The following is a 26,242-nucleotide window of genomic DNA, read 5'->3' as shown; positions in this document are numbered from 1 at the left end:
CAACAGCTTTTTAAAGTTAATTTTCAAAACTACTTTTCATGGTGCTCCATTTTTATCTGGAGTGGATTCTAATATACCACATTACTCAGGTTTGATGCCAGCTCAGTTTTCAGTATGTGCTTTAGAATATGTCTAATATGTCTTTTCCAATATGACACCTATTTTCCCCATACTGTTATCTGCTAATGAGAAAATCTGAAAGTTTCCTACCCTGGATTAAGTAACATTTACATCAGACCACTTCCCTTGCTCCTCTGGAGCAAGGCAGCTTTTACTGACTCGAGTGCCATGCTTACAGGTGTCTGCAAAATGCTGGGACTTGTTTTGGGAGGCTGGCTGCTTCAGTGCTGGATACAACATTGCTCAGATCAAAACAGTTCAGCAGTTTATTCAGATTTCCTTACACTGCAGCAGAGGGGAAGCCAGTTGCAGAATTAGGAAGCCTGAATTGTGTTAACCCTACAAAAATACTTCAGCAAATAGCTTATTTCCATTTTAGTAATGGAACACTTACTAAATGGGACACTTACTAAAATGAAGTTAGGACTGTACTTCATTGCTTTGAAACCAACTCCGTGCCTGAGTAGGTCATTGAACAAATACTTTGCTTGATGCTGTACCCTCAGTGTATGCCCTGAGCACCTCTTTGGTGTTGGCTGAAACACTGGCACTGATTCTTACTTCAGGAAGTTTCCTAGGTGAGAAGGACACGTGCTTTGCTTCACTCCTGCAAGATCTGTGCTAGGTTGTCTTCCAAACATAAGGTAGAAGAGCTGAAATGTAGCCAGCAGTATTCAGCATGCAGGATTGATTTTTTCAGCCCCAGTCCTATCTGTAATCCTAAATTACAGCAGGGCCATCATGGAGCTCATTCCCTGCAAGCCTCCTCCAGCAAACCAGAAGCTGCAGCCCTGGGCTGCCTTCTCTCCTTTCAGGTGTGGCACAAAAAGCCTGTGGGGCGTGAGCCACTTCTTCCCACCGAGGCTGCAGCGTAAGGTCGGGGTGGTTTGGAGAGAAGGTGCTGTTTGTTAGGCATTTACATCTATGCATGGAGACGACTCCCAAACCTTGGGTCGTGGGACACATCAAGGCTTTGGGAACTCCAAGGAGGCTTCCGTGCGGGCCAAGCAGTGTGCGAGAGTGGCCGGTCCTATCTCACTCCCCCAGGCTCGCTTTAACAACGAGCACTTCGGCGGCCGCCGGCGGGCAGGTGGCTCTGGGGGGCAGCTGCTGAGGGGCCGCGGCCATCATCACCTGCCGGCGGGTTCGTGTGCGTGCGGCCAGCCCCGCTCCGCACCCCCGGAGCCATTCCCGCGGGCCGCCGCCTTTGAAGTGCAGCCCCCGCCCGAGGGCACGGGCGCTGTCGGGGCGGTCGCTTGGGAGCGCCGGCCGGAGCGGGGCTGACCAGGGGGCACCGGGGGGAGGGCGCACGGAGGCGTCGCCTGGGCCGGCCCGGAGCCGGGTCTCTCTGTTTCCCCGTAAATAAAGCGTCGGGCCGTGGGCGGCCGTATAAATGCAGCTGCGGCGGGGCCTCCTCGCCCTGCCCCAGGCCGGGGAGCGGGCGCAGGCAGAGCCGCGGTTCAGGACGCGGACAGCGCTGCGGGGCCGCGGGCGCGGCAGCGGGGCCGGCAGGGGGGGCCGCGCTCGCCGGCTCAGGCGGGGCCATGGCCGCGGGCGGGCGGGCGAGCGAGCCGCTGGCCGAGCTCAGCCACTACGTGGTGGCGCGGCCCATCTACAGCGAGCCCGGCTTCCAGGAGGAGAACGAGCGGCGGCCGCCGCTGCCGCCCACGCTCCGCGAGCGGGCGCAGGCGGCCTGCAGGTGGGTCCGGGCGGCGGGAGGGAGCCGGGGGCGCGCTGTCCCGGCGCCCGCAAACTCCACCCGCCGAGGCATGGAGAGCCCCTCACGCCGGACGCATCCCTGCTCCCCTGCCCCTCACGCCGGATACATCCCTGCTCCCCTGCCCCTCACGCCGGACGCATCCCTGCTCCCCTGCCCCTCACGCCGGATACATCCCTGCTCCCCTGCCCCTCACGCCGGACACATCCCTGCTCCCCTGCCCCACACGCCGGACACATCCCTGCTCCCCTGCCCCACACGCCGACACATCCCTGCTCCCCTGCCCCACACGCCGACACATCCCTGCTCCCCTGCGTATCGCACTGCCCAGGGCGCGCTTTTTACACCACTACGTGCCCCGTCCCAGTCTGGCAGACAGGGCTGTGACAGCCACTGCCCCTTAAATTTAAATGTGCATCAGCTCAGCTCTCCGTCACTTTGGGGTTCTTGGGGCGCTCCAATTGCGGCTCCGTGGGGTGTGTTCATCACTTGTTTTCTCGCAGATGTTCAAGGAAAAGGGCCTTTCAGATTGCCAAGTCCTTTCTGCCCATCCTGGAGTGGCTGCCCAACTACCGGGTGAAAGAGTGGCTGATCAGCGACATCATCTCGGGGCTCAGCACCGGCCTCGTCGCCACCCTGCAAGGTAAAGCCAGGCACGCCCGCGCTCCGCTCCCCGGGGCGTCCCCATAAGGGAGCCGGCTGAACACCAGAACGTTTTGCAGATGGAATTACAAATCTGAGGCTTGTTATTTAATACTAGATATTCGGTATTATTTTGCAATAAATAATTTATGGTTTTAATTTATTCCTTTTTCTTTCCTTGGCTAGAAGATTTAAATTTCCTGTGATGTGCTACAAGGATGTATTTAACTTTTTTTTCCAGGCATTTTACTCAAAGAGTATTTATTTTGATATTTAAAATTTTAATTACATTGTGATAAATCAGATAGGTTGTGTGGTCTTATTTCTCTTTCTTGGTTGTCTAAGCCTATAGTTCTTCTGCAACTGCCTACAAAAATCTAGTTATTCCCCTAAAATAATGCACCCTTAATATCTAATCCTCTTTAAAAGTTTTCACATAAGGTTGTTCAGGTCTCTGCAGAAGACAACCATCAAGGAGGTGGTGATGTATTCAGATTTTTAAAAAAAATAAACTTTATGGATATTTAGAGTACATGGCTTGCAATATTAAGTTTTCCTTACTTCCTTATTCCATTTGTTAGTAAAGCTTTCGGTAGATGAAAAAAATAGGAAAGTGTTAGAAATAAGCAGAAATCAGTTCAAATAAGCTACTTAAGGAAGACTCAGAGGGCAGAACCAACCTGCCTGAGGCAGCATCCGCCTAAGACAAGACTGACTATAACCCTGATACATCCAGTAATTTAATCTCAGTAAAGTTCTTACACTATTTTCATTTTTTTGGGGGGACTGCAGCAGGCAAAACTAGCTGTGTGAACCCCACACTTTCCCTCAATGGAAACTCAGTGTTTGCGGAAGAGGACAAAGATTTACATGGGAACAAAGAAAGCAGTTTACGCATTCCCGATTAGACACAAGTATTCTCTCCTGTCTGTTCCCTTGGAGCATGCTAGGAAGGCAGAGACTGGCAGGAAAAAAGCATTACAAACTTCTGCCCCAGGCTGGGGCTGACCTGAGAAATAAAGAAAGTGATTCTTTCCCAAAGAAGAGTGTCAGAGCTGGAAGATCCTTGCTGAAGGTAATGGCACAGTTACAGGATCTCTGTGCCTTTTTAAAATGAAGGGCTAGATAGAACTTTCATATTACTTATAGCACCTCTTGTGCTCATACTATAACCTCCTTATTTTTTTTTCAGTGCTCTTATTTTACCCTAAATAGAATCTACTTGTAAAGCCAATTTTTAAATACACTGTCTGGTCTCCCACCTGTGCATTAAAAAAAAAAAGTAGAAAAAAATTGAAAAAACCCAAATTAATGCAAATCTACACCTAGCTATAATTAAAAAAAAAAACCACCCTGAAATTTTAGAACATGAATTACAGGAAAAATTGGCCAAAATATTTGCAAAAAAATGTTGGGATCTTGAGGTCCCTGAAGTCCCTAATTCCCAGCAACTAAATGTGTTGCTTGCAGTCCTTCAGTCAGTCTCAGTAGTATGACCAGCACTTCAGGACTTGTCATTCTCTCACAGGTTTTGGAGAATCTTTGAAGGAGAACTCTGGCTAACTGGGATATGATTTTGAAAGCAGTTTTTTTTTTTATTGCTTGCTGTATTTGACAGCTTGCACAGGTATGCAAAGGAAGAAGAACCAAGACTCTCAAATTTATGTGACTTGCTATTGATAGATTAGTTTTTACTGGGAAAAGAAGTGGCTCTGTTTTCACAAGAGCTGAAGATACTGAAGTGTATTTGTTGTGCAATAACTCAGAGACTTGTGCTTGACATTTCTGTCTGAAACTAGAACCTTCACACATCCTCCTTTTCTTTTAAGAAGCACACACTTGCAGCAATGTTATCCACTTGGGTTTCTGTCTCAGCCTGTGTATTGGGCTCCCTATGCAAACATGGGAACATCTTTCAGTACTCAGCTACCAGCATGGGATGTACAGTCAATTACAGTCATTGATACTCACTCACAGGTGTGCCTGCGACTGACTTACAAGACAAAACATATTCTAAATTGCATCTGCACCACAGCAGTAAATCTTTCTGAAAGTCTAATCTAGACAAGATAGTAGATTGCTGAGAGATTTTAAATATGATTTTGATGATCTATCATTTCAGGTTTGGCATATGCTTTGCTGGTTGCAGTCCCTGTTGGATTTGGTCTCTATTCTGCTTTTTTCCCCATCCTGACATACTTTTTCCTGGGAACATCAAGGCACATCTCAGTTGGTAACTGCATGTGTTCAAGTTACAGTGAATTATCTATTTCAGTGTTAATCCTTACTGCAGACATTCATATTTCATACAATATAACTACTTTCTGAAACAAATTGGCTATGGTGAATATTAACATTGGTGGATCTCGGGAAATTAAGGCTTATTTCTTCTTTATACAGGCAATTGTTCATAATAGCTAACTTTAGGTATGCCACTGCTTTTTGCTTGAATTTGTGCTGAAGTTTAAATCTTGTCTTTGGCTACACTCTATGCAAGAAATTACAAGCTCAAGGCCTCAGTAGGCAGTATGAATGACAAACATTTTGTCTATCAGCTAAAGCTCAAGATGGCTAAAACACAGCTGTTTCAGTCTTCTCTACAAGCCTTATTTTCTGCATTCTTTTTTCATTACTGTGGACAGAATCTTATTGCCTGTCATGGAGACCCAGAACTTGTGTATCCACTCCAGCCTCACTGTAGGGCCTCACATCAAGGCTATGGGTAAACTCTGTTGATTCTTTCTGAATACTTTCTTTAGAATATGAGGTTTGTTTCCTGTCAGTTCTCACATTTAAAATTCTTCTTACAGCTTGATCACTGAAGTGCCTTTTTCTTCATACTAGTAAAATCTAATCTTTTCTTGTTCCTATCTACCAAGAACACATTGTTTTCCCCTCCCAGAGCTTTGGCATGATACTACACTTTTTCATCGGCTTTTTTCTCTGCTGCATCAAAAGTCTTTGTATGTTTTCTCAACTTTGTTAGCCTCTTCCTACCCTACCAAGCAGCTCACATTTGCTATCCAGATCTGACTTGTTATGTCAACTTATGGTGGCATTCCTACTTTCTAGATTATCAAACATTCCTTTTTTTATGCTTTTCCCAATGCTCTTATTCATGAAGTGTCCTTTAAGGTATCTATAAAATTAACTTAACCTTCTTTAAGACATTTTGTGACATTTTCCTTTTCTTCATAATTTTAGTAAATAACTGCAACAAATACGATTACTTTTAGATTGTGTTTTGCTGACGCAATGATCACTTTCTCTGTATCTTGCCCAAAGTATAGTTTCAGTCATCTTTAGCCAATATAATAGCACAATACTGCCAAAAGATGTAGTCCTACCCATTGGATCATGTTCCTGCTACATGTGTGTTGTTGGGAACCCTGCTCATGTGGCGTGCTGGATCAGCTGAAAACTAACCATGACAAAAAAATCAAAAAACCAAGAAAAAAAACACAAGCAAACAAAGAAACCCTAAAATTCAAAGAAATAAATGTTGCTTTCACCTGGATCAGTTATCTGTATTGTCTGGTTATGATGCAGATACAAGGGAGATAGTGGGAGTGTGTTGAACATGTTGCCACTTTTGGCCTTGGTACAGCCCTAAATTGGCTCAAGGAAAGCATGAAACTGCACTTGTATCGGTATGTACAACACAAGTTATTTAAAGAAGGAGCAGTATTTAAAGAAGGTGCAGTATTTTTGTCTCATGTATGCAGTGCCTGTGGCTCTTGGCCCCCTAATACTACTAATGTACCCCAATTACAATATTACATGATTTTTTTGACGTAGGGTTGTCTAGTCTGATAAATGTTGGTTTTTTTCAATGTGTGTTAAAGTTCAGTGTGCTCTGTTTGTCATTACAGGTCCATTCCCAGTGGTCAGTTTGATGGTGGGATCTGTTGTATTGAGCATGGCCCCGGATGAGAATTTTCTCATAGAAGGCAGTAATGCTACAGGGACTAATGTCACAGGGGCACTGATAGACACTGAGTCCAGAGATGCACAGAGAGTGCTGATTGCAAGCACTCTCACATTCCTGGTTGGAATTTTACAGGTAAAATAGTTGACTTGAAGACACAAGTTTGACACTGCTTTAATGTTAATGGCAGAAAAATGCCTACTACAGCAGTCAGATATTTTCCTGTAGTAAAACACAAAAATGAAGGAAAGTTATCACAAACTTTTAAGAGCTTCATATCCTGTGTGGAGTCTCTGACAGCATGACTGGGAGCACAGAGAGCAGAATAGCCCTGCCTTGCAGACCAGAAGACCTGCATGAAACTGAGTACAATGGTGCATATCCTGGGGCTTCCTTTCACACATTGCTTCAGGTCTCCTTTATTTCCTTGGATGGACACTACTAAGCTACACTAAGCTGAAATGGGGGAAATATGGTCCTAAGACTCTGCATCAACAAAGAGAGAAAACAAAGCATAAGAAATCTCCAAATAAAAGTGTACCTTTTTGTTATTTAACAAGCTGTTATTCTTCATAATTTTTCCAGGTTATATTTGGAGTTCTCCAGATTGGTTTCATTGTGAGGTACCTTGCAGATCCATTAGTTGGGGGATTCACAACTGCAGCTGCTTTTCAAGTGCTTGTGTCACAACTGAAAATAGTTCTGAATGTTTCAACTAAAAATTATAATGGTGTCCTTTCCATAATATATGTAAGTATGCCCTTCTAATCTGCTTGGGTTTTATGACAGGTTTTTTTATATAATTGCTTATCTTCTGCTTCCATTTCACACAGAGATGGTTCATATATATGGTAGTAAGTATAGGGCATTCCTTCAGTTCTCCCTTTCATGAAGATCTGCAGCTGTTTATTTTTAGCTGTGGGGCTCTAAATAGCTGCCTCTGGGATTCCTCAGACAGAAATTGCCATCTTGAAGTCTTTTTCAGACAGAGCACTTTTTCACATGAAGTTTAAATGCCAAGCAAAACAGTTTTTCACTTCTGGAGACTACAGTTTGTCCCATCCCTTGCTTTCTCACTTATTGTGAAGGACATTTGATCATTTATTAACCCTGTCAGGTCATCTCCCAAAGCTCTTTACACTTAAACCAGCAGGTCATTGTGGTAAAAGGCATTGTTCTTCATTTCCCACTGTAGCCATGCATGTGAATTCCTAAAGGATACAGATTCCCATCCTTTGGCCAGGTATCTACTGGTTAGCAAATGTGAGGCTGATTGTTACTGTTACAACTCCATTTGTTGATCTTTTAGAAAATGCTCAAATGGAGAAATGTTTTGGCTGCATTACAGAAATATTGAATTCCTAGAGGTCTTGTACTACAGAATAGTATCCTTTCCCAGGAAAATTATTCAGAGTAGTGTCACTGACTTCAGCATGAAACTATCCAGGTTCACAGTATTTTAGATGTTCCATAGCACTTCATATTAGAATAGCAGATTTCTAAAAGAGGCTGTTTTAGGGGGAAAAAAAAGTATTTGGAGATTTTACCTGCCAGTTCTAGCAACCAGACTAGGAAAAATACAGCAGACATCTAGATTAACAATAATAGGATGAATATAACTATAAACAGCAAGGTAAAAATTTAAAAAGAGATCTGGAGGATTATTTGTGGGGGTAAAAAGTTATTTTCTTAACGGGCCTTTTCAGAACTAGTGAAAACTCTTCCCCTCAGAACAAGGAAAGTTAGATGAGACAAAGTACTTACTGTCTAATATACCCTACAGCAGACCTGGCAGAATGATGGGCTTGTTAATCCAGCATTTTTTTCCATCTGTTTGTTTATTGAACAAATGCTATAATTTAGTAGAATACACTTTTTGAAAGGACTGCATGATTCTTCCAGCTCCAGCAAGGCTGAGTGGGATGCTGACTTTTTAGGTTAAAGTTCAAAGCTTCTGTATTCTTGCAGGTGAGCCAGGTGAATGTCTTTGCAGGTGCATGTAGAGCAAAGAAATTGTTATTTCTGGTCTGCTCAACCAGTGATTTGCTGGGTCTGCTTCAGCAAGTTTTGGACTTGCTTCAGTAGTGTTTAAAAAACTGCAACACCAAGCATCCAACATTAGCAGAATCTGCAGCCAAAGTTAGGAATTTACTGTTTCCCTGTGGAGTGAAGCAGTGCAAGAGGTGCTCAGCCATTCTCATGGGATCTGTGGTAAAGAGAAGAATGGGCAAGAAATGGCTTCAGTCAGCCAACGGAGGGCGTCTGATTCAGTGTTTCAGGAAGGCTTCTTTACCTTAGGAAACATAGGCAATTAAGCACTTAGTTGTTGTATTTCCAAACCAAAGTCTGTTCAGAAGGGTGGGAGTGCTGCTGCTGCAAACCTCCTCTTAGTTTAAACCAAAAGCTCATTATTTGGGGAGCTAACCAGGATGCAAGGAGTCTGTTTCTAGCCCCTTTCTACCAGATGGTTCTGCTACAGCTACTTCACTATGCATGGGATAATTACATTTTCTTGGAGACAGGAGGCAAGTGAGAACTACCCTGATGGTTAGGAGTGGGACAGAGTAATATTTGTGACTTTCTGTAATCATTCCTTCATGTTTTCTCTGTACAATAACTTGTAATAAACAATAGGATCAAGCAAGGGCACAGGAAGGGTAGAGAAGGGAGCAGCCTATTGCAGCCCAGTTTGAGTGCTCCAGTCTGGGGCTAAACTCTGCTGGGAGGGTTAATTTACTGTAGAGTGAGGTTTAGTGGCTGCTTTTCTGAAGTGCAGGATTCTCCACAGCCTGGTATGACCTGTGTGTTCACACTCATTCTCTGTTTGTCAGCAGTGGAAATAGGAAACAAGTAATGCACAGACCACATGAACTGGGCATGAAGTGAACCAGAGCTTTGCCCGTGGGTCTGCTAGCTCTCTTTAGAAAAATGAGGATCTCCCTTGCTATTTGTCAAAGTGAAGAAGCTCCAGATCTTCCCTTCCTTTCTCTGATACAGGTAGAGGTAAAACACAGTTAGAGAGTTAGCTCTTTTTACTTAGTATTAATTGACTAAAATTGGGAAGCAGAAGCCCCCTGTGTGGACAATTCTTGCAGTTATGCTTTTTCCATTAAATTCACTATTAAATCCATTTACTGATAGCACCTTGACAATACATTTTCCTCAGGCTTCTCTAGGCTTGAATGAAGTTACTTGGCCTTCTCCAAAACCCTATGCCTCTGGATCATGTCATGAGTATTTGCACATCCTTCAAATGGACATGGGCATGTTTTATGCTGTCATTTTTGTTTTTCAGACTCTCGTTGAAACATTTGAAAAAATTGGGACCACCAACATTGCAGATCTTACTGCTGGACTCCTCACCATTTTTGTCTGCATGGTAGTTAAAGAAATAAATGATCGGTTCAAACACAAGATACCTATACCTATCCCAATAGAAGTTATTGTGGTAAGCAAGGGGGCTTAACAAAAGCTGAAAACAGATAAAATTGATGGGTCTAGCTACAGGAAGACAGGAGCTCTTTTTAAGTCTTAAAACTGTTGTTTTATCTTATTACAGACAATAGTAGCCACTGGCATTTCCTATGCTGCTGACTTGGAAAAAAAATACAATGCAGGCATTGTTAAGAGCATTCCAAGAGGGTGAGTTTCTTTGTTTTGTGGGGAAAAGGTATTATTTTAATTGGCTAAAAATGACTGTAGTAAGAGAAAATGCATAAAAGAAACATTGAGAGCTGTAACCTGAGTTTAGAACTCAGATCTGGAAATTTTCTGAGTTTTACTTTTGGCTCTATCAGTTATGCCACCCAAATGTGTTGCCCAGCTTTCCTTCTGTAAAGTGGGCTTAGGAATGTCTGTCTAATTCATGAATTCCATCTGAAAATTAATTACTTCCTGTTCATGGAGTGACTATGGGACTGTGGAAAATGGTTTTAAAAAATAATAATTTTTAATAAAGAAATTCTGCATAGATTTAATTTCTGTAATTCTGAGTTATCCCACTGCAGTTCATAATCCTGCTGCTACTGTTATCCCAATCAACTTTGTCACTTCCATACTCATAGGAACAAGGATGTTGAGGATTACACTCGTAGAGACTTCCACTTGAAAGATTCAGAGCACTTCACAGTAGTAACCTTCACATTCCATTTAGTATTCAGGGCTTAATTAATTAAAATTTGTGGAAACACAGTAGGGGATAAAATGCTTCTGAGATCTTACTGAAGAAGTATGTTAACAATAGTATGAAGTGGCATTAACATATTTATATAATTCATCACACTATTCAATACATTCTTTATTCGATGCTTCAAAAAATGAAGTTTTTCACTTTGCTATCATAAGGCCAAATCTCAGTCATGCTGAGAACAATGGGGACTTTGTTGCTGACTAATACCATCAGGATTTGGGCTGGGGTGAGCTAGATAAGCGTGTTCTGTATGTCAATGGGCTGTTTCCACCTTTTTATTAACTTGAAACATTACACTTCATATTATAAGCAACCTGTATGCCTCTGCCTCAAACTCCTTGACAGTTCTGGTAAGAATGGAATTCAATCAAAGTTGGTAACACCAATATATTTTCTAAATGCTAGATTTTTGCCTCCTGAGCCTCCAAATGTCAGCCTGTTTTCCCAGATGATTGCAGCCTCCTTTTCCATTGCTATCGTTGCTTATGCTATTGCTGTGTCTGTGGGGAAGGTATATGCAACCAAGTATGACTATGCTATTGATGGAAACCAGGTATGTATAACCAAAATAGTTTATAAACATAGTGATGTTCATAATGTAAAACATGCTGACTTATATAGCCAAATGAAAGAAACACCATTCACACACATTTTTCAGACAAGCGCTAAAGTCTGACAGGAGAAATCCTTTCAACTCTTGGAAAAAAAAAATAGCTGAAATGGCCACATAGAGATGAGCCAGATCCAGCTGCAGAATGGGCTTTTCACACTGTTTCATTCCTTCTTTATTGGTCTAGTGACTGCAGTAGCTCTGAAAGGGCTGAGCACTGTATAGGGGAATTTTCTGGTGATGTCAAGTTGACATGGCCTAGCAATTTACTTTCCATTTCCACTTGTAAGGCATATTTTGAGGTGGGTTGCTTGGCCAGATGAAGGCAATGTCAAGCTAAGAAGTTGCTCTGGGCAGCTTTATTTAGGCTTAGACTTCATGCAGGATTTGAATCAGCTGAACTTTACAGTTAATAAATTATTGTACTTCTCAGCATGACTCCAGTAACATCAATATAACTGCACTTGTAACCTAACAGATCAGTCCTGCAGCTTCACACAAGTTACACACAAGTGCCTACCAGCATATGAACATGCTGGAGTAGCTGTGTGCACTAAGTGGCTGAACTGCTTTAAGCATTGGTTTCTAGGGGCACAGAGCTAGAATGTGCCATGAGCTATGCATCACAAGCTCTTACAGGATTCCTGCATTTGTTCAATGTCTTCACTGGGGGTTATGTTGCTCGCCCGTGGTGTGGAATTAAAATGTCAGAAAGCTTCCTCATCATGCATCTATGCTAATTTTTAATTTTATCCTTTGAGCATATTAGAAAATGCCTGCACTACAACCAATAGATGAGTATTTTGCTTATTGAATCCTTTATTTTAGTCCTAATGGATTACATAAAGTTTGACTTTAGAAACTCTGCTTTGCTGTATATAAGAAAATTATGCTTCTGTTTGTCAGTTTACAATCCTCAAAGGTCATATCTGGTAACACTTGGTCTTAAAGGTGACAAAAATGCACCAACTTTCAGTTTAATAAATCTCAAAGAATAATACATAATCCTAGAAGTGCTGTTTATGCTGTTCTGTTGTTGAATATGTTGTTCTGCCAGCAGTGGTGTGCTTCAAAGATACTGATTAAATATTGTAGTAGAAGAATCAGTTTATAAAAGCAGAGTGCCTTCCTTTCAGTACTATGTTATGAATTTTACATGTAGCAAAGGTTAAATGCAGCCCAGGATGATGAGCAAATAGTTTAGTTGATCTGGAGAAGTTAAAATAACATCATAAAAGCAGGTAGTAAAATAATTTTGAAGGACAGGTTGATACTATTATCTACCAATGTCTACATTATCTTCATAGATCCAGATCATTAACACCTAAGAACACTAGGAACAATACCTCCAATATTTTCTCATCAATCACAGTGGTTACATGGGAATAGTCATGAATCATTTAGGTCTGTTACTGCTCTTGTGGTTGGAGCTAAATGAAAATTTACAGGAAATTTAGTTTTGTACAAAAGAAGGGAGACAGCCAAAATCAAATTTTAAATTATATTTTAAAAAGTTTGCAGTGAGTGAAAAGCTCTTGTGCCTGTGTCAGCTTGGTGAAAACAAGGTTTCTGTCAATTATATGGGGTTGGTTGCAGACAGCTCCCAAATTCTTGATTTCCCAGCAGAGGAATGGCCCAGATCCCAGGACATAAAGCTTCCAGGGTCCTTGTCACTTGAGCAGAAAAACCAGCATCAGCAGGTGCTGGCTTCAGTGACCCTGGGGCAAATCTATGAGAGTGCAGCCTCAGACTCTGTGAGAGTTCATTGGGATGCTTAGAGTGAAAAATTTCTGACTTAGCAAACTAGAAGTTTTCAGTGAAATTGTGCATTATTGCAAAGATCCTTAACAGTTCTACTAATAATACAATGCTTTGCATTAGTTAAAGTCTTGTCTAAACTCAAACTATTGTACTGAGTTTAGTACAATAAACTTGTTTAGCTTATGATACCTGGAAGTTAAATTTATTCTAGTACTCATTTCTTGATTCAATTATTCCAGTGTAATTCTTAGAAATGTTAGGTTTGATAACATTGATGGAAGTTTTAAACACCTTTTACTCAGATGAGTATGTCCACTTCACGGGGAGTAAACCAACTTCTTTGTGTTGGTTTCCAAACAGAGGTAGCTGCACTGGCACAAGAGGCACTTGTGTAAACATTTAACAGCTATAACTAGTTCATACTTTTCATAATATTATTGTGCTACCTACTTTATCAACTGCTGCAGAAGCTGCTGCTGTCTTTCTCCATTGAAAAACTGTCTTCAGGCATCTTTATTTACAACATTATCCAATTATCTTTCAGGAATTTATTGCCTTTGGGTTCAGCAACATTTTTTCAGGTGCCTTTTCTTGCTTTGTTGCAACTACTGCTCTTTCACGGACTGCAGTCCAAGAAAGTACTGGTGGAAAGACTCAGGTAATGGCCTCTTCTTATTAGTACTGTGCAGAGGTAAATTTAATTTTGTGTAGTGCACAGATTTCGCTGTGAGATGAAAATAGTCCTAAAATGATTGCGTTGCTGGCACATGGAAAGTCATGGTAGTGAGTCATTTTTGTAGCTCTGCCAGAAGAGGGCAATCAAGTTTTACATAGCATGAGTTACCTTAGGGGTCAGAAATCTTTAAACTCTAGTCCCCCAGAATTTCATTTCCAGTTAAAGGACTGAGTTTATCACAGTAGGATGTGGGAGGAAATCTCTCCCAGCTGGCTATGATATCTTTAAACTGCCATATGCTGGCCTGAGCAGCTCTGCCATTTGCCATTCACCATCAGCCATGGAACATCTTCATCATGATGAGTAAATTACTTTGTTCTACCAAACTATAGCTGTGTGGTTCTTAATAGTGAAAAACTACAGGTTATCCAGCAGCTCCTTTTCCAGCTTACACACAGACTGCCCCATTCATCTGTCTTTGTAACATAACCCCTCAAGAGCTACTACCCTGTGTTTGTTTAGACTTCCTGCTTAATTGAATTCCCTCTGTGTTAGCTGAAGTGAATAATGGTTGCCCACATATGCCTAAACATAATGGCACTTTGGCAGGTCTCCCTGTTCCTAAAGAAATGTAATGTGCAACTGTTTGTAGTTTTCTCTTTGTAATCCTAGAATCAGATGATAGAACCATAGTAAGTTCATTTCCTATAAACACTGTTCTTTGCAGGTTGCTGGTATAATCTCAGCTGGGATCGTTTTGATTTCTATTGTTGCCCTGGGGAAATTGCTAGAGCCCTTACAAAAGGTACTGTACTCTTCTGCAGCACAGCCACATCAGATCCAAATGTTCAACTATGATGGGCAAGATTAATATCCCACTTTAAACTGTGCTATCTGATTCCAGACAGGGCTGTGGTTTATAGTGTGTGATGCTGAGCACTATCTTAATATGTATCTTTGCTTCTGAATACCACTTTTTCATTATTTTTCTTCACAGTCTGTGTTGGCAGCTGTAGTCATAGCTAACTTGAAAGGGATGTTCATGCAAGTGTTTGATGTTCCCCGTCTATGGAGACAGAATAAAGTGGATGCTGTAAGTAGCCTAATTTTTTTTTCCTCCTGAATGTTTTTGTCCACTTTTGGGGTTTTTTTACCTTTTAATACCATCCAAGTTTCTCTTAACTACCACATAAGCAGGATTTTGTGGGGTTAACATCAGAAAACTTTTATATGTATCCTCAAAATGCAAATACTATCAGGTCAGTAAAAAATTCACCATTTTTAGGTCAGTATTCTGCTAATCTTCTTTATTTCCTAAACCCTGCTGTACGGTGCCTGTCAGAGTATTTTTGTGTAGTGATAACTCCTTCATAGCCATTTCCATAGTATACAGCAATCTTGTGTTGATATGGCTTCAAAAGCAGATGGCCTGCTGCCACCTTTACCATTCTGATTTTATCTTTTGCACTGTTAAATGAGTCAGAGACCTTTCCTTAATTCATGTACATATATTTTTGTTGTACCACATGAACATCCCATTTGCCTGAATAATCTCAGATAGTCCTCAGGAAAAATGGTTTTTTGTTGTGGTAAAACTAATCCAAGCTAGGATGTGGATTCATTTGGCACGCTAAGGGGTGTATGAAGAGACTTTTCTTATGAACCACTATAACCATATCTCAGGGTACTTGCTTACATCTCCCACTGTGTATTCTGTGGAGCAGACCTTCACTGTGGCTCTTAGGGCAGGAAAAGATTGCATGGAAGACATTTTTCCCATTATTTTACGGTGAGTGTCATTGGGCAGTACCTGTCTTAGATCTCAGATATTTTAGTCAATCATTTACTGATTTATAGACAAAAGATCCCACTGACTTCAGTGAGAAGTGCAAGCACTCAGCTTTTAAAAAAATTGAGTCTACTGCATGGGCAGTGATGTAGGAAAGAACTGAGGAGTGCACTTCAACTGTTCTGCCTGAATATTCAGTGGAGATCTTAGAGAAGTGCCATCAACCTGTTAACATGAAATACCTCTCTTTGCAACAGTTCTTTCTGATTCTTAAATGTCACTGAGAAATCCCCTTCCTTCCCTGTCTGTCTGCATGGGGAGCACCTTACAGTATTTTACATCTTGGTAAAATAAAACTCTTTCCAATTTTAAGAAAGATTAACAAAGATTGCCATCATCAGAAATAAGTAAATGCATTGCTTAACTGTATCTCCTTTAATTGTGTCAAAGGAATCAGATCCTTAAAAAATATTGTTATGTTGAAAACCCCCTTATTTCCTAAAAAGCTAACTATGCCTAATAATATCATGGATGAAAGCATCTTGGAGGAAGAAGACTTCTGAATGGAAGTCAGCAGATTGCTAGTGTGCTACAATCAGCTCCAAAGTTAAAATCTGCTTCTCATATTACCTGGTCTAGTGTTTCTTTTGTGTGGCCATGAGTCATATGTTAAAATGAAAATACTTTACATTTTATTTACATAAAATGTAAATACTTTAAATTGTTATTTCTTCTCCAGATGATCTGGGTTTTTACATGTATAGCATCCATCATTCTGGGACTTGATTTGGGATTACTTGCTGGCCTTTTGTTTGGATTGCTGACAGTTGTGCTGAGAGTTCAGTTGTAAGTAATACAGAATCAGAAATAATTCTTAGTTTTATATTATAAAAAAGGAAGATAATATGCTGAAATGCAAGATGATTTGTGGTAGAATATCTGCTTTGGTTTACAAAAATTTTGAAATGAAAAAAAATCTGTTTCTTTTAGATCAAGACACTCTTTGTGTGCTATCATTTAATTACACTGATAAAAGAGAAGCTGCATTATTTGATCAGTATTTCATATCATGTTGGCCACTCTGGTGGTACTTAGCAATATGTTTTATATGCAGCCACATAGCTGAATTCTGAAAAGGGACAGGAACTTTCTAGATCACATATAAACAGATGTATGGCTTTGGTAGTGAATTGATCATTATAGTAACTCTCAGCAGGTAATACTACTACAGTATGTTGCACATGCCAATAACATTTTCACTTATTGCTTATACGACTGATTGAATGGCTGTAAAAGAAGAGCAAGAGAAAGCATGAGAATAAGAAAAAAAAATTTTGCCTCTGGCTGATTTGTTGCTGCTTAAAGAATATATGGGAGTGGAATGGTGAGAAAAGGTGGATTTGAAGAACCTTATTCAGTCTCTTTTAAAATATTCTTCTGGTTTGGGAGACCAACTGAACAAGTTGTTCACTCAGCTCTTAAATCAAAATGGTGCATTAAGTAGGCTGAGACCAAAGTACCTTGTTTTTATAAAGGCCTGTTCACTACAGTGACACAAAATATCTTCAACACTTTTGCAAGTCTGTTGGTTTGGCATTAGAAAGCAAACTACAGGAGTCAAAGCCACTTTGTATGCAGCAATCCCTTCAAAACTGTGAGTGCCCATGTATGACATTTACCTTCACTGTCCTTACTTCTGTTAGTCCTTCATGGGGAGGCTTTGGAAACATTCCTGGCACAGACATCTACAAGAAGGTCAAGGACTACAAAAATGTAAGTCATGGCTGAATTGTTTTCCTTGAGTCTACACATCAGTGTAAGAAAAGGTGGTGCCTTGCATATTGTACATAACTTGAATTTGGAATGGGGTATTCAAGGATAACAAATTTCAGCACCCTCTTCATCCAGATGATTGGTCCATCTTGCACGTTGGAGCTGTAAGCTTCTAAAAATGGAGTTCCCTCAATCATCAACAAATCCATGCAATTTTTTAAAATTAGATATGTAGTTGAACTGCTGAAATAGTTAAACTGCTTCTTATTGTCAAAATGTGGCTCTTGCTGTTTAACCTTATATTCTTTGGCTACAGGTTATAGAACCAGAAGGTGTGAAGATTCTCAAGTTTTCAAGTCCAATTTTTTATGCTAACATTGATGGACTAAAAAGCAGCCTCAAATCCACTGTAAGTGAGAAGTTATGGGTTTGGAAGCTTCTTAACTGTCCTTGAGATTTCCTCAGTACTATACTGAGTTAAATTAAATAATTTTGGTCTGTTTTCTTTAGGTGGGATTTGATGCAGTCAAGGTATATAATAAGAGACTCAAAGCACTGAGGAAAATACAAAAGCTAATTAAGAAGGGAAAATTAAAAGCTACTAAGGTAGGTCTTCTTAAAATTATTTACATCTATTTTTTCTCAAAGGGTTACTGCTGGAGCTTTTTTGTTAAGGTCTAATTATGAATTACTCTGTACTCATCTTTAAAATAGAGATGAAAAGTGTGACTTACTACATGGTAGTACAGTTCATAAGTAGCATACAGAATTTATAATACAACTTAACTCACAGTTTTAATCACCTAGACCCTAACTTAACTTAGAATTTCTAACAACCTGCACCCTCTGCAGATCAGGTGAGGTATTAATATATGGTTTAATGTATCAATATAACAATTATAATCTAGATTTAAAAACTACATGAAAGAAGTTGAGTCACCAATACTCAGAGAAAATAAAAGACAGTGTAGGCATCCCTGGCCCCTGGGGGTGTCTCACTGTTAGCAGCAGTTTTGGTCCAAATGTCCCACACAGGACTTGCCATGGAGAGTGCTCTGTTATGGCAATTCCTGTGTTACATTTCCCTTTTCTCTGATGGGGTCACCAACTACACCTGGTTGCCCACGTGCCTGGGACCTTCAAGGCCAGCAAGGAAGGGAGAGATCAGCCTGGTGCCCAGGAACCTTGAGGCTGGCAGGGAGAGGAAGAAGAAATTGATTTGATTTGTCTGATTGATTCACAGGACCTTCGGGACCTGAGAATGAGGGAAAAGGAAACAAATACATGACCTGCTCAGCCATAGAGAATGGCTTCTTGCCTTATAAAATGGCATTAGTTATGCTACCCACTGTACCAGGATTGGGAGCAGGGGATACTGGTCACAAGTGTCTATATCTTGTCAATTCCTTCAATAGAAGGTACCACAGGGTGGTATTTTCTGTAACTCCCAAAATTTACCCATGATTAAATTCTATATTCCATATATTGTCTGGCAATAGAACGGCATCATCAGTGAGCCTGGTATTAATAATGAAGCTTTTGAGACTGATGAGGAACCTGAAGACAACCAGGATCCTCAAGTTCCCACCAAAGAAGTAGAGATCCAGGTGGACTGGAATTCAGAACTCCCAGTCAAAGTAAACATCCCCAAGGTGCCCATCCACAGTCTCATTCTTGATTTTGGAGCAGTAACCTTCTTGGATATTGTAGCTGTGAGATCAATAAAAACGGTAAGGACATTTTTTTCTGATGTTCTGTGAAAATGAAACTAGTCAGTAGTATGTAAATCCAGAGCTGCTAGCTGAAATTAACTTCTGAGTTTTAAAAAGTATGTTGTTTAAAAATACCATGAAAATATAAATATGAAAATATCAGCAAGAAAGAGAATATTAGTGGTGTGTGTATTTAAAGTGGGAAAAAATGCATTAAAAGAACAATATGAACGGTGCATACTCAAGTACTCAAAATAATTAACTGCAAAATGTGGTCCCCTTATATGCAAGTGTTATAAAATATTCTAGTTATATATTTTCTTTCCACATGCCTCCTGCTTTAATCTGGGCACAGGATGATGCTCACTCAACACAGAGGTAGTAAAACTTTCATCTTACCATCCCAGTTCAGTTTTTAGCCATAAGATTTATTTATTCATTCCTTCATTTATTCATTCATTTTAATTATGAAGGAAGAATGATTCATTTCTTTATAGTATTTTCTGTGGCTAGTATCAAGTGCTTCATCAACATTCATTAATTAATCTTCAAACTCACAGTACATAATAAGGAGATTATATGTCTTCCTAGGAAGAAGGAAATGAGGTGTAAAGATTAAGGCCTAATATTTCCATTATTTTTTGGTGCCCAGTTACAAGTATATAGGACCAGATTGTTCAGTCTTCATTTTTTTCTGATGGTTCGCATGTTCAGATTAATGCTTTCAGTAACTTAATTTTGCAGTTGGGACTACTTAGCCTATCTATAAAAGCAGATCTTTACCATGACTCAAGTTTATCAACTAACAGAAATAGAATTAATAATCACCTCTGAAAACACCAATCTAAGAGACTTGCCTGCCATCAGGGAGCCAGGGGTAGATTTTAGTCTCCTGCCTTTTAACTAAATGAAATACAGGAGCAGTGTGTGCCTTGCATCAGCCTCCTGCCTAGGTACATGGAATATGGGGTTTGTTGACATGACTCTCTCCATATGTAGCTTTTTCATCCAAGGACAGGTCCATCTGTGCACTGCATGAGGGAAAAATCTGTGTAAAAAAATCTGCATGTGCCAGTGAATGAGTGTACCATACCACACATACATGAGGGAAACAAAGCTCACTCAGCCCCATGTGGTCTCCCTTGGAGAGATGATTATTTGAATTTTGAGAACAGAATGACAACCTTAATTGGCAGCAATGCTTGTGCATGTAAAATGGGTACTTCCACTTACATAGTTCAAGATAGGACACTTCAGCAACCAGGTACCTGACTAGTGGATCTTTAGCAAAGTATAGCAGTACCTTAATTATGATGAATAAACAAAATGTACTATGTGGAATGAAGACAATCAGAAAAAAATGAAGTGTATGTGCCTATACATTACACAGACATACAAACAGATATGTATTTTCTCCTTACAGACTTTATTTATTGATGTCTTTGTTGCAAACTTTTTTTTTAGATAATTAAAGAGTTTGAGAGAATTGATGTGAGAGTATACTTTGCTTCATATCAAGGTAAATATACAAGTATTTCTACTTTCACTCATGCAAAATATAAAATGAAGGTGAGAAGTGATCTCAAGATGTGTCTGTGTAGCATCCACACTAATAAATATGTGAACTGTAACACTGATAAGCATTGTTGGCTCCACTGGGACACAGAAAATTGTGCAGTGCAAAGGAGATATGGAAAGTAAAAGTCGAAACTAAACTATAATTGAGGGATTCATTTGGATTCACTCGATTTCTGACAGTTGCAACCATGTATTTTAACTTTTATTTCTTAAATACTTCATATTGTATAAACAAGCTATGACTTTCTTTTATTCAGACAACCTTATATCTCAGCTGGAACGGGGTGCCTTCTTTGATGACACTGTCAGAAAAGACATATTTTTCTTGACTGTCCATGATGCAGTGCTCTACATAAGGAATCAAATGACATACAGTGACAACCAGGATCCCATATTTGAGAAGGTAAGGATATCCAGCAGTACATTCCCCTTCCTTCCATCATCTAGCACTCATTCTGGAAGTTTCTGTGGCACATTTGAAAACTAGACCTAGAACTGTAGTACAAAAAAAGTGGGAGTGTAGTAAATTAGGCGGCTTCTGTAGTACATGAGTATTTTTGTAGATTAAAGGAAGGGTCTGTCAGCTCCAGGAGCTTGTTAGTGAAAAGAACATGAGAAACAGCACATATGGAAAACACTTCATCCTAAGACACATTTTCTGATTTCTGACTACTGGCATCTTAAGAACCTCATCAGCTGGAGGTTGCATTTGCAACATTATATTTAATTGCTACAGATGGAGTTTTCTTCAATGTGTCTCTAATACTTCTTTTGGAACCTGTGACACTATCCTGTGGAGATGGGTTCTCTAATTTTCAATTATATGACAAATATTTCCTGCTTGGTTTAGGCCTGCTGGACTTCTGGATTGTTAGCTGCAATGAATAATCATTCTCTGCTCCCTTTCCCAATGCTCCATAGACTTCTGATCAAAGCCATAGTCTCACTCTACTTGGCATAGATGTGTACAGAAGCTGTTCCACACTAGTGTTAATTCCTGCTGCCCTTCTCTGTGCATTTCATTATTGTATTCTGTGTTTTTTTCAGATAACCAGAACACTCTGTAGCATTTAAAGGTTTGCTGTGCTCTGGAGCATTTAAAAGGCTCTCATTAGGAAAATGGTCCTATAATGTCCTCCTTTCTTTTCACCACAATTCCTTTCCTAGCAATCACTACTACAGTATTATGAATAAATAACAATTAAAATTAATATTACTGATAATTAACTAGGCTAGAACTCTTATTTTTAGAACTTTTTCATACTAATTTTTCTGCTGGACATTAACATTTTCATAATGCTATGCAGCAGTTTAAAGATAGCCTTTATTATTGTTACAAAGCCATAACTAGTCATATGAGCAGAGACAGGCCCAAAAGCTCTGCGATTTTTAAGTTCCTCTCAGCTGAAGTAAATCATCATCTTTGTCAAGGAACAGTAAACAAAAGACTATTCTAAGATGTGGAAGTTATTTTAAGGTATTTTATAATAAAAAAATAAATTTCAATTATATGGACAACATGTAACTCATCATGTTTCTTAATTTCTTTCTACCAAGATTTCACTCATGCAGGAGTCAAAAGAACCCATAGAGTTCACAGAAGCCAGCCAACCTGATGATGAACTTGATGTTCAGGAAGAGGTAAGAACTTCAGAACTGAAAGTGTCTATCCCTCTGCCTGTAGCCTTGAGTCATGCTGTGAGAGTATGGCCCTCAGCAGGTACCTGCTCCATAAACACATACCCTCTCTGGATACTGAATGTCAGTACTAGGTGGAGGAAGTCACATTTTTCTTGAGATGGTAGTAGATTATATTTGCTTAATTATCTCCTCATCTCTCTTGCTTTAGGATTACTTTTGCCTTACACAGGCTTATCAGTAGATCTAAATATAAGCTGGGCACCTAAAAGAAGACTTTGTAAGGCTTGAGGCACCAGAGTCCAAAATGATGATCAACCTTCTCCTTTCATTCCTCCTTTTAACACAGCAGACAACTTCTTGCACAACCTGCACAGTTTACATAAGTTACTTCCTTTGTACTTTCACTGTGTTTTTAGTTTCCACAAACACGTAATTTTCCCAGATGGTGTGTGTATACTGAGAGCTAACCAGAGCCTGTTTCTCTCCACCTTTCCAAACCCATTTCTCTAGGCTATGCGCCGACTTGCCTCCTGAAGGACTGCTGGTACCATCCTGCCTGTGAGAGCACAGCAATATCCAGCCACCAGTACTGTCCATACCAGCATTTTCTGCTATGAAACCAATCTTTGCACTTGAAGAAAACCCTGATTGTTTGTCTGAATGATACAGATCTCTATAACTCTCCAAATTTTAGCTAGCATTATCCCAGAAATATTCTGGACTTTGATTCTGCAAGCACTTTCTGCTATGATATATATATTAATAAAAAAGAAAATCAGAAGACTATTGTGAAAGATGTACTCAGTTTTGGGACTAGTCAGGCAGAAGTTGCACTACACTTTTATCAGTGTGTACAGGATGAAAAGCTGCTCTGTGGCTGGCCCAGGAGAGTGGAAGAGACCAGATTCTTTGGATGGCAAGCCTTTTGTTCAATATTTCTACAAAGCCTAGTGAAAGGGCTGGAGTTCTAGCTGGCCAAGGCTTTGAATTCAAGAACATTTGTGTGAGAATATGTGCTGATAAGCCTTGAAAAATGTACCATGATCATTTTTTTCAAGCAATTCCTTAAATTGCTGCAGGTAGTTAGATCACTGAAAGAGGTGACAGGTGAAACTGTCACACAAACAGGAAACAGCACTGAACTACAGTAATGCTTCAAATAGGAAAAGTTTCTAAAGACCCTTGGATATGGGTTCATTAGATCTGTATTAATCCCATTGTAGCAAGTCTTGCACTCTATTAATGATTGTCCCTTAAATAAGGGCCAGAGAAGATTATTTTGGCTAGGTTACATAATCTTCATCAAGAGGCAGATCATGACATAAATTAAGGAAAACCTTAGCCCCTGGGTACTTAATGAAATCTGTAAAACAGGCTGATACTGAGTGTAAGCAAGAAAGTCAAAATGTGACCTAGTATTGATATTTGGGTTTTTTAATAGAATATAGATGTATTTTTTGTTTAATGAATAGTTATATTTTTATAGAGATTTTTTTCTTTTAATAGTCTACATCAAACTGCTGCTGTTCTTTGACATATGAAAGTTCATAATGCACAAGTGCAATAATTTACAGAAGATGAAAGATAAAAGATTTGAGCAGCATAATTTTAATTCTTAACTAATATTCTTAGTTTTCATGAAGAAAAAATGTATTTTGATGGAAAACTGACTGCTACCTTAATTTTTTTAGCATTACATTATTTTTTAAATGGGAAAAAAACCCTGCATTGTAAGGAAACAGATAAAAACTGAAGTGTAAGAAATGTCCACAGGTATAAAATGCCTTTAGGTTCAACAATGTGGAAAATTACCTTAATATACCTTCAGTATATTTAATTCTCCTAACTTGATTTCATCAGAGAAATTTTCTCACATTACACTGAACAGAGATTTCTGCTGCAGGTGGAAGTGAAAGAGCTAAGCACTAAATAAATTATTCTGGCTTCAGGACCCTAGTGAACTCTGTTAATATCAGGGAAAAAAAAATCCTACAAACTTTGGCCAGTTGGGCAGTATCTTAAATAATGGATAACAGCACCAATCTAAAATCTGTAGTCTCTTGTTAAGGCACAGACTTCAGCCTTCACAACAGTGAAGTTTCTCAGTACAGACACTTGAATTTAGGTGATGTTGGTGCTCCAGTCCAAGCCAGCAAACAGCAGGATTGTATTCACAATGGACATGGGCTGTGGGGTGGGCATCTCCACCATCTGAGGATGGGGCAAGTGTTCAAGAGGCAAATCAGACCACTCTGCACCTCTGCAGATGGAAACATTCATTTCTATTGGCACCAGTGCTTCAGCCCAGCCTGTGATTTGCCAATTCATGCTTTTAATTCTACCTGTTCTCCTTCTGTCCCCTTGCCAGCCTCTCACAGGAGGCTGGCACTACAGCCCACCTTACTGGCCTGAAGTCCCCATCAGGCCATGGCCCCAGCTCCTGTTAACCTGACTACTGGAACAGCTGCCAGTGCACAAGGCCAGTGACATGTTTTTTAGAAGCTGTACTGCTTTTCTGAAACAGATGTACATTTTAAGTAAAAAGTAAAATAATCTACTGTGTAAGTGAGCTTTCAGCTAATTGTTATGCAGGACACAGTCTACAGAAAGATGGTAAAAAAATGGTTTTGGTGATTTTTTTTTCCCTCAAGGCAACATCTGCACTGTGAAGTTTGAGTATAGATTCTTACTTGACAGAGATGCCATTACATTCTTTTTTGAACTTTCTCTAGTTCTTGTCTGTACAGGTATTTAAAAAGCAATTAAATACTCAACAGTCTTCCAGTTCTTTTCCAAACAGGACATCTGATCTGGGATTGTGATAAAATATGATAAAATGCACTTATTCTTGGCCTGTGTATTTCTTCCAGACATGGTTGTTCTTAATTTAACAGGCACAAAATATTAAACGTTTTCTGAAAAACAGCATTTCTCTCAAAGCCTACAGTGGCACAGAAGAGTAAGATGTAGTATACAGAATGCATTCAAATGCCTTTCTCAGTGGTTATGTGCTTAATTTTCTATGTATCCATCAAAATTAAGGATACCAAAATAATGGATTTTGCAACGAAGCTCAAATTCTCTACAGTTTTGTACTAATTAAAATATCTTTATGTTGTGTAACTAGATGTGCTTATCTTTTTCCAGTAGAATGAAAAAGTGGTATTTTTGTATGCATTTTGAGTATTACTGTTCTGTCTTTGCATGTCATATATCAAATTTGGAGATGTATTTTAAGTTTTTTTACACTTTTAAAAAGCTGCATTTGAAAAGTGATTGTACCCATTAACTAGAAAATAAAGTTGTGCATACTGAAAATGTGCTCCTTGCACATGCGGGTGTCTTCTTTGGTTTTGGGTTTTTTACGTCTTCTCTTTGTGAATTCCTATTATGGGGAGATAAAGCATATTATGAAAGGATCAATGTCACTCTTCCCTTGGGTCTGTTCTGAGGATCAACAAAGACAAAAGGGAAAACCTGTTCCCTCTGCGTTGTGCAGGTAAGACAAGAAATGCTAGACTTTAATGGTAGCTTTTAAATGTTAAGGCTATAAAGATAATGAGAGACATTGTCTGTAGGGGCACAAGATCCCAACCCGGGAGGCTTTTAGTGAGACAATCACCCATGTGAAGCACATGGAGTAGAGTTACCCGTACTTTAGGGCTGTGGAAGGACTGCTCGAGGCCATTTGCTACTTAAAACCTATGACTTCATTGTATTTTTATTTCTTTCCTTTCTTCAGTGCTATTCTTCAGCATCGCACTGAATTACACGGGAATTACAAAACGCTAAATTTAACATTTAAGTCCTCTCCTGAGCTAGTGAATTCTATAGCTGTGAAGCTTCTGGAGATTCACTGTTCCATCACTTGTACAGGGTGTCAGCCATTTCCATGCAATGTGCCATTTCCATGCCACAACTCGAGGCTGACCAGCAGCAGCCGAGAGCGCGATGCCGCTCACACTTTCCGAGTGTCTGAGGCCCGCACCGCACAGGGGGCCGGCCGGGGCCTCCGCGGCTCCCGAACGGAGAGAGCCGCTCATGTTCTCACTCCATCCTTCCCCCAAACCCAGGGGGCCGCCTCGCAGTCCCACGAGCCGCGGCTC

At 40.0% G+C, this 26,242-nt stretch overlaps 1 protein-coding gene across 4 annotated transcripts; it reads left to right on the top strand.

Annotated features, from left to right (window-relative positions):
- Positions 1-1,438: 1,438 nt before the first annotated feature.
- On the top strand, positions 1,439-25,467 carry SLC26A4 (solute carrier family 26 member 4). 4 transcript variants are annotated; one of them, XM_071423900.1, is made up of 20 exons: positions 1,443-1,819; positions 2,341-2,480; positions 4,602-4,708; positions 6,352-6,542; positions 6,993-7,157; positions 9,703-9,855; positions 9,967-10,049; positions 11,002-11,149; positions 13,512-13,625; positions 14,371-14,448; positions 14,641-14,736; positions 16,172-16,278; positions 17,136-17,205; positions 17,522-17,614; positions 17,716-17,811; positions 18,705-18,935; positions 20,382-20,436; positions 20,753-20,898; positions 22,053-22,136; positions 22,647-25,467. In XM_071423900.1, the coding sequence occupies exons 1-20, from the start codon at positions 1,514-1,516 to the stop codon at positions 22,668-22,670; spliced, it is 2,487 nt and encodes an 828-aa protein (XP_071280001.1). In that variant the 5' UTR covers positions 1,443-1,513; the 3' UTR covers positions 22,671-25,467. The 4 variants fall into 4 exon arrangements, 3 of the variants coding, with proteins under 3 accessions (XP_071280001.1, XP_071280002.1, XP_071280003.1); XM_071423901.1 differs by having other exon boundaries at positions 1,535-1,819; positions 4,602-4,712; XR_011678692.1 differs by lacking the exons at positions 22,053-22,136; positions 22,647-25,467 and adding an exon at positions 19,273-19,295 and having other exon boundaries at positions 1,439-1,819; positions 20,753-20,834.
- The last annotated feature ends 775 nt before the right edge of the window (positions 25,468-26,242 follow it).

Source organism: Agelaius tricolor, unplaced genomic scaffold (assembly GCF_023055355.1).
Source record: "Agelaius tricolor isolate 1412-34295 unplaced genomic scaffold, bAgeTri1.0.p SCAF_3, whole genome shotgun sequence".
Classification (NCBI taxonomy): domain Eukaryota; kingdom Metazoa; phylum Chordata; class Aves; order Passeriformes; family Icteridae; genus Agelaius; species Agelaius tricolor.
This window is presented reverse-complemented; position numbering and strand designations above follow the sequence as displayed.

Excerpts from the sequence above, each read along its gene's own strand:
- SLC26A4 (XM_071423900.1), top strand. The coding sequence starts at position 1,514 with ATGCAGCTGCGGCGGGGCCTCCTCGCCCTGCCCCAGGCCGGGGAGCGG. Across the intron at positions 13,626-14,370 it reads GTACTGGTGGAAAGACTCAG|GTTGCTGGTATAATCTCAGC; the intron begins GTAATGGCCTCT and ends TGTTCTTTGCAG. Across the intron at positions 18,936-20,381 it reads CTGTGAGATCAATAAAAACG|ATAATTAAAGAGTTTGAGAG; the intron begins GTAAGGACATTT and ends CTTTTTTTTTAG.